The sequence below is a fragment of the Anthonomus grandis genome, chromosome 18, assembly GCF_022605725.1.
Source record: "Anthonomus grandis grandis chromosome 18, icAntGran1.3, whole genome shotgun sequence".
Taxonomy (NCBI): Eukaryota; Metazoa; Arthropoda; class Insecta; order Coleoptera; family Curculionidae; genus Anthonomus; species Anthonomus grandis.
In genome coordinates, this window is record NC_065563.1 from 10,011,430 (window position 1) to 10,019,152 (window position 7,723).

The 7,723-nt window shown below is 34.3% G+C and overlaps 3 protein-coding genes across 3 annotated transcripts; 1 reads left to right on the forward strand and 2 right to left on the reverse strand.

Moving 5' to 3' along the window:
• Window positions 1-2,737: 2,737 nt before the first annotated feature.
• On the reverse strand, window positions 2,738-4,864 carry LOC126746812 (charged multivesicular body protein 6-A). The gene is made up of 5 exons (XM_050455211.1): window positions 4,596-4,864; window positions 3,454-3,563; window positions 3,155-3,395; window positions 2,941-3,100; window positions 2,738-2,879 (listed from the first exon to the last, which is right to left on the reverse strand). Exons 1-5 carry the CDS (start codon window positions 4,659-4,661, stop codon window positions 2,824-2,826), a joined length of 633 nt encoding a protein of 210 aa, XP_050311168.1. The 5' UTR covers window positions 4,662-4,864; the 3' UTR covers window positions 2,738-2,823.
• A 479-nt stretch (window positions 4,865-5,343) lies between these two features.
• On the forward strand, window positions 5,344-6,407 carry LOC126746814 (exosome complex component RRP41). Its single transcript, XM_050455213.1, has 4 exons — window positions 5,344-5,723; window positions 5,775-5,948; window positions 6,008-6,142; window positions 6,193-6,407. The coding sequence occupies exons 1-4, from the start codon at window positions 5,453-5,455 to the stop codon at window positions 6,363-6,365; spliced, it is 753 nt and encodes a 250-aa protein (XP_050311170.1). The 5' UTR covers window positions 5,344-5,452; the 3' UTR covers window positions 6,366-6,407.
• LOC126746815 (uncharacterized) lies at window positions 6,399-6,991 on the reverse strand. Its single transcript, XM_050455214.1, has 3 exons — window positions 6,810-6,991; window positions 6,634-6,736; window positions 6,399-6,581 (listed from the first exon to the last, which is right to left on the reverse strand). The coding sequence occupies exons 1-3, from the start codon at window positions 6,887-6,889 to the stop codon at window positions 6,435-6,437; spliced, it is 330 nt and encodes a 109-aa protein (XP_050311171.1). The 5' UTR covers window positions 6,890-6,991; the 3' UTR covers window positions 6,399-6,434.
• Window positions 6,992-7,723: the final 732 nt, after the last annotated feature.

Consider the following 7,723-nt stretch of genomic DNA (forward strand, 5'->3'; position numbering starts at 1 on the left):
TTCGGTGTACTTTTCACTTATTGAATCTCATATTCGGTATGGCTTGCCTTTTTGGGGTTTAACCAATAAGGGGCTACTTAACATTGTCTTTGTTATTCAAAAAAAAACAGTTAGATACCTGTGTTCTGCTAAGTTAAGAGATTCTTGCAAACTCCTCTTCATTTCTGAAAAAATCCTAACTCTTTATCTTAGAAACAGCTGCTCTTATTCACAAAATTCCCAAACTACTTTATATAACTTATATAAAGTATATAATAAACTACTTATTTATAACTTAGACGAAACTGGAATGACAACCGTTTTAAACCCTCCAAAAATTATTGCGCAAATAGGCTGTGTCGCTTTGGCTGAGAGGGGAGAGCTGGTTACGTTTGTTGGCATAATAAGCGCTACATTTCAATAGTCTAGGTAGACAATAGTCTACCTCCTGTATATGTGTTTCCCAGGATAAGAAACATTGAAGAATATTTATCTGATGCACCACCCTTAAGCCTAGCACTTGGAAAAAAGTCTGGATGGATGACTAAAGACTTATTTGTAAAAGCACTAGAACATATGGTTACACACACTAATTGCAATAAAGAAAATAAAGTGCTATTACTGCTTGATAATCATGAGTCACATACAACCTTAGCTGCCATAATGTATGCTCGAGAGCACGGTATAGTTATGCTTTCGTTCCCACCCCACACTTCCCATAGGCTACAACCGCTACATGTGGCAGTTCACAGTCCATTTAAAACTAAATGTGCTGTGTCCATGAACGAATGGATGATAAGTAACCCTGGCAAAAGTGTCACTGTCAAACATATCCCAAAGATTACCAAGCAACCATTTTTGCAGGCTTTTTCTCCTCAAAACATAACCAGCGGATTTTCGAAACCAGGAATAGTCTTTTACCGATGAGGATTTTGACGGTTCTAGATTTTATGAGAATGAAGGAAAAGCTCAAGAAAAAAATATTTTAGATTCAGAGATGGATAAAAATTTACCTTCAACATCAAAAGGGATATCAAACGCTAGTAATCGTTCTCCTCTCAAAGAAATTGTAGAATATGAAGCTACATCAGATGTGGTAAAGGTCCAAAAAATACAGCCAGAATTTGTTAGACCCCTTCCCAAAGTTATAAAGGGTCAAGAGAAAAAAAGAAAAGTAAAAGCCAATCAAGAATATATACCGAAACACCTGAAAAAGAAAGAGTAGAGGATATAGAAAATGAAAAAATGATAAAAGTACAAATAAAATCTGAGAAGCAACAAAACAAATTAAAAAGGATTAATCAGAATTCAAGTGGCACTGAACAGATCAAAAAAGGAAAAATTAATAATGTTAAAAAAAGGATTTTTGAAGATACTTCTAGTGAGGAAGAAACTGATACCTTTTCAAGCGATGACGCCGAAAGTTTCGAATCTTTACAAGAAAACGATGAAATTAAAACTGATAATTTTATATTAGTAAAGTTTGCACTAAAAACCTTAATAATTTATTATGTTGGTTGTGTAATAAATAAGGCAGCTGATGAAGAATACAACGTCAAATTTTTAAGGCGAAGAGGAAATAGCAAAATATGTTATTATCCTCAAATCGACGATATCGCGTCTTGTAAACAGGGAAACATTTATGCGAAACTTTCAAAATCTGGTAGGGATCTAAGTGTAACTTTTTTTTATAACTTTGAAGGAATAACAGTTAAGTAAAAGAATTTTTTTTTATATTAAAATGTTTAAATAAACCATATTAAAAAGAATAGGGACCGTTTTTTTGGGTAAATTTATGTATGGCTGAATGTACCCCCGCAATGGGGCAGATTCAGCCCTTATAGACATTTGTTTTGGATTTATAACAAAAAAAATATTATAAGTTAAATTAAACAATACTTCGATGCATTAAGAAAAAGTGTAAATATTGTGACTACACTGAAAAATGGTAAAAAATTGTCAGAATTTTGTAAATCAAAAACCATTAAGTCGCCGAATGTGCCCCCCTCTCCCCTATGCATTTACTGTCATCAGACCTACGAAGACACTTGTTATGAAGAATGGATAATGGGCATGCAATGTGGTGCCTGGTTACATGAGGATTGTTCCGATAATGAGCCAGGTACTAATAATTATGTTTGAGACAATTGTCGTTGATTAATTAGCATTCGGACTCACTTGCCCCATGTGGGTGACTCACTTACCGCTATAACTTGAGACAAGAGAGTCATTTTTCTTTTTTGGTTTTAAGTTTGATATTTTTCCAAAGAGTTAATGTTTAGTTTATTTTTAAGGTTATGTTAGTTTGAAACCAATTAAACTTGTGTTACAAATGATGAATGCGGCGTATAACTTAGTAAGTTATACGCTGCAGAGCCTTAAGGCGTCTTACTTGCCCCATCCTCCCCTATATAATATATCCTTATTCATTACCTTTCATCAATATTATTAATAAGAATGGAATATTAAATTTGTTATATTTTATCAATATTGCAAATTCAATATAAAATATAGCAGCAATATAAATGAAAGATATAAGTAATATTATGTGAGTATTACTACAATATAGCACATACATTAATGCAATATTACAGTAACATACCCCATGAAATATTGCTATAATGTTTCAGCAATGAAAAAAGCGGACATTAAAACATTGTTGCAATATTGCAAATGTAATATTCCTGCAATATAATTTGCCGACACGGATAGGTACCTTCTTAAATTAGTTAATTTACCATACAATAACCCCACTGACTTATTAAATAAATATTTTATTTACATTAAAGGAACAATATCTTACAACATCTTGTTAGGTCAATAAATTATATTTTAAGTAAAAAATTATGCTTCTAAAGCGACTCGGTCCTCAGTCTTTTTAGGAGACTTTTTGGCTTTAACTGAAAAAAAAAACGTTAATTCGACCCCTCAACATAAATTTCCAGCTTAAAATCCGAATACCTGGTTTAACAGGAGTTTCTTCCTCCTCAGTCAATCCATCTCCGATAACTTCGTCGACGGGAACTTCCGGCATCTCCTCTTCAAGTATTTTCGCATACTCTTCCTCAACAGACTCCAAGTCCTCCTCTGAGAGGCTTCCACCCAATAAATTCGATATTTCCTGGAAAGTATTGTCATTAAACCTGAAAAAAATTCATCAAAAACAACAGTTTACATCTTGTTTCTCTTTGGCTTCTTTGGTCTCGTCCAATATCCTCTCAATTTCCTCAATGTTCATAGAGTCGGTTATCTTCTTTAGGGCCTCGTTGCCCTGTTTAAGACCCTCGAGGACTTTTTGCTCTACTTCAGCAAACTCCAGGTCTTGTGTGAGAGTTTCCAAGGTCGATAATTGACCATCGGCTTTGGTTAGTAATTTTTCTTGGTAGCGCTTCTTTTTTAATAACAGTAATGCTCGGCTACAGTGTATGAAAATTTGTAAATAAATCAAGTAATTTTTTTTAATGGATGTCTTACTCTTTGTGGCCAGCATTGAGTAGTTTTCTAGCTAACTCCCTATCATTTTCCATTTGTTTTTCAATGCGTTTTTGGTACTGCTTAAGTTTGTCTCTTTGTTGTTTTAATTGCTAAAAATTGGGGTATATTCAAATTCAAATGTTTATTGGTAAGAAATATGCCAAGCATTTTTACAAGTCACTGGTAAAAGTCATAATAAATGAAGCTTAAAATTATAATTCAAATTGCACACTACACTAATAAAATTTACATAAATGATAGAGGATCGGGCCTAGGACAGATTCTTGGGGTACACCCAGGTGTACCAATGTCTCCTATACATTCATACGTACTTGTACCTAGTGCTTTATTACATTTAAGTACCTTGCACATAATGTTAGTGATAAGTATACAATCAATGGAACATTTGAATGTGCGGCAGTGGAATGTATTTTTCCAAAAAACAAATTAATTATCATTTGTATATGTAGGCCACCATCCGGGGATTTTAATGTTTTTATGCTACAACTTGAAAGTTTGCTGGTGAAAATATTTAATGAATTATTAATTGATAACGAAACTGGAAGGAACTTGTCATTGTTAAAGTCATTCAATTTAATTCAAACCATATACAAAAATACCAGAACAACAAAAACATGTGCAAGTTGTATAGACAATATTTTCACCGATGCAGAATATATTGAAACATTGGTATTTGAAAATTTTGTGTCGGATCATACAGCTCAGAAAATAAGCTTTGAAATAGATTGTTTAAGATTGGGCATAGGTGTACTGTTGTTGTAATGTGCAAGATGTAAATATTCAATGGAACACGTTTATGAATAATTTTAAGAGCCTGTTTAGGCAACTAAGTGGTCAAATATTTAAAGATGTAGATATTTTAGAATGTAGGTGTAAACTAGATATTTTATTAGTGTTAAAAAACCAGAATGATACTTTTAAGCAAGCGTATAGAGTCTGTTTTTAATTTCATAAAAAATTCATCTCATTTAAAGGGTGGACTTTAAGGAGCATCATTTAGGAAGCAAGTTACTTTGATGACCACTTAGTCGGGTAAACAATAAATAACTAAAAACTCTAGTTATTCTAATTTAAAAATGATCAAATATTTACTTAAGAATAAAGGAGATTTAAGGACTTACCAAGACTGCCTTATCGTGGGGCGTAATCCTACTTGAGGGCTTCTTTTTGCTAAACAACACACCCATTGTTCAGAAACTGCTCTTTGTAAATAAATTTTAATAAAAACAGGCTGGTTACCAACTAACCAAATTAATTATAATTAATGGAATGGGGCTGCAGTAATACACCTTAGACAAACTTTCGGTCGAAACACTTACATTGAGTTTACTCAAATTTTGAGTTTTATACGTCAAAAAATTCGAAAAATAATTTGGAAAAACAAAACAAAAATGTCAATGTCATTTTAAATTCGGGAGTGTCTGATGACAATGTGTGTGAAGTCGGTCGATATTCGGCGATCAAATCGACAACGTAGCATATGTCGGTTGCCGGCGACCAATTTATAGTCCGCGCTCCCTGTTATGTGTGTCAAAATAATGCCCGTATCTCCTGAAATTCCCAAGGGATTTTCATAATTTTTTGTCCAGATATTAACAATGAATACCTAAACCGACTCACAGTGGTTTCAAATCTGTACAAACTAAGGTTTCGTTGTGCAAATTAATTAAAAAGTCAAATGTTAAAGAAATTAAAAAGACTCTAACTCTTCACCCTATAACTCTTACGGTTTCCAAGATACCAATGGTCACCCTCGAATCTGGGACACCCTGTACAACCGGGCCTAAGAGATAAAGAGACAGTACTAGTTTGCCTTTCATTAACCACTCCCAACCTCCAAATCTGACATTGACAGTCTGCCAAATAAAATCAAAATGTTTACCGCATGGTTATGTTTAATGTTTATATTTACATGCTCCCATTCTTTAAAACCGCAAAAACTACCAAATTACTGCTATAATCAATAAAGAGGGCGAGCATGAGTAAAAAAGAACTTATTTCCAAAATAGGCCTACGCCTGGACGGCCGTAGGGCGAACGAACTGAGAAGAATTCGCTGCAAATTGGGGGTTTTCAGTCAACCGGATGGCAGTGCCTACATAGAACAGGGCCTGACCAAAGTCCTGGCGGCTGTATATGGACCCCATCAGGTTCGTAATAGACAAAAGGCCCAGCATGACGCTTGTATAATAAATACACAGTTTAGTATGGCAGTGTTTTCCACTAACGAAAGGAAAAAAAGACCTAGAGGTATCTTTTTGTTGCTAGTTTAACTGAGTTAAACTAGGAGGTCTTTTTTAGGTGACAAAAAGTCTACAGAACTCTCAATGCATTTGCAACAAGCCCTATTGGCTGTTATTGAAACGGACTTATATCCATGGTCACAAATAGATGTTTACGTTGAGGTTTTGCACGCAGACGGAGGAATTTATCCTGCTTGCGTTAATGCAGCCACTTTGGCCATTATAGATGCCGGTAACATTTTAAAATTATTTAATTTTTAGGTTATCTTTGCAATTTAACAATTTTCCCAGGGATTCCTATAAAAGAATATGTTTGTGCTTGTACAGCGAGCCTCGCAAACAACGATATACCAATGCTAGATATTTCACATCAAGAAGAGATCCTTGGGGGGCCCACATTAACTATTGCTGCCCTCCCCATGTCAGGTATGAGAGCTTCTATTCTCATCATTCTGTGTTTTAAATTTTTTTTTAAGGTAAAATTGTTTTAATGGAAATGTCGAGACGGTTCCATTTGGATCATCTTCCAATAGTGTTAAATAAGGCTTTGGAAGGCTGCAAGGACATTAAAGAGATCCTGGATGAGGCAGTTAAGGAGCATGTGAGTGAAATCGGGTGTGCTACAGGATGGGCAAATACAACTAGTTGAAAATTGTTGCTTATTTTTTTAAATAAAACATCGTTTTTGATATGTCTCACTTTTATTAATAACAATTATTTAAACAAATACTGGCCTACGGCAGTGCCAAGTGGTTACGGGCAATGATGGATTCTTTTGGTAATTGTCACATACTTTTTCCCATTGTAGCTCTGAAGGACTGAAAATTGATTTGGATCTGAGGTTTCCTTTGACAAATTCTATTTCCTATGAAATGTAGAAGTTAATATATTAGAATTTTTTTTAAAAAGGATAGTACCTTCATTATTTGTCTATTGCGATCCCTGGCCTCCTCGGGAGACAGCTTAGGTCGCTGTACCAGCTCAACACTGGACATAAACAGACCATGCTTAGCAGAGTTCCTAAAAATTACCCAAGAAATTAGTCCAAGGTTCTCTCCTTTTTAACTTAAAGATTATGTTAATTTGGCCTTACTTTATCTGTAAAATTTCATTGATTTTCTCTTCTTGCGGCTTGTACTTTATTAGAATCTCCTCAACCTCAGGAATAACCATGTTATTGTATTTCAAAATCGCTATTTTCTGAATTGTGTTCAATAAAAATAAATGGAGTTTTATATTACATAACCTAACATTCCATTTGTTTGTGTTGTGCTTGTGTTGTAGATACCCGTTGCTATGGCAACGCTTCGAACGGCCATTTTTTATTTAACAGCGAGGTGGGGGGTGGAGAATGATGTAATGACAAATAGCGCCATTTTGACAAAAGGCAAAAATTCCTCTTCGTGTATTTAACGATTGCTCCAACTCGAGCCAAACGAACAAATTTTTCATAAAAACCACAATTTATTCGCTCGGATCAAGTTAGTTCTCATCGCACTTTTGTAAGTCTAAAATTAAAAAAACTGAATTTGAGTGCGGCCCTGGCGGGTTCCAAATGTCACCTGGTTGACAGGTGACATATAATCAATGGGTTATCTGTCACTCGTCATTTGGTCACCGCTGTCCAGGCGATTATCGACAGGAGCGGACTAAAACAAATTTTTTTGTTATATTTAATACAATTTTTTTTTCGGTCTATTCTCGGTTAGTGGAATTTTTAGCTCCTAAAATGGCATTTATTTTGGACATACTCACCTGGCAGAATAAATTATTTTTTTTTGGAATCTTATGTGCAATTTAAAATTTTATGTCAAAAACAGAAAACTGCTAATAAATTCTTGCTCATTGGTTTTTTGAAAAATTGTGTTAGTAAGAGACTTTTATTTTGCACTTAAAGGGAGCCCTCATTGCAAAAATAAAAAATAGCAGATCCGGGGATTTTTATGACTTTCTCAAATATTTCATAAAAAAAAAACAATTTATTCGCTCGGATCAAGTTGGTTCTCA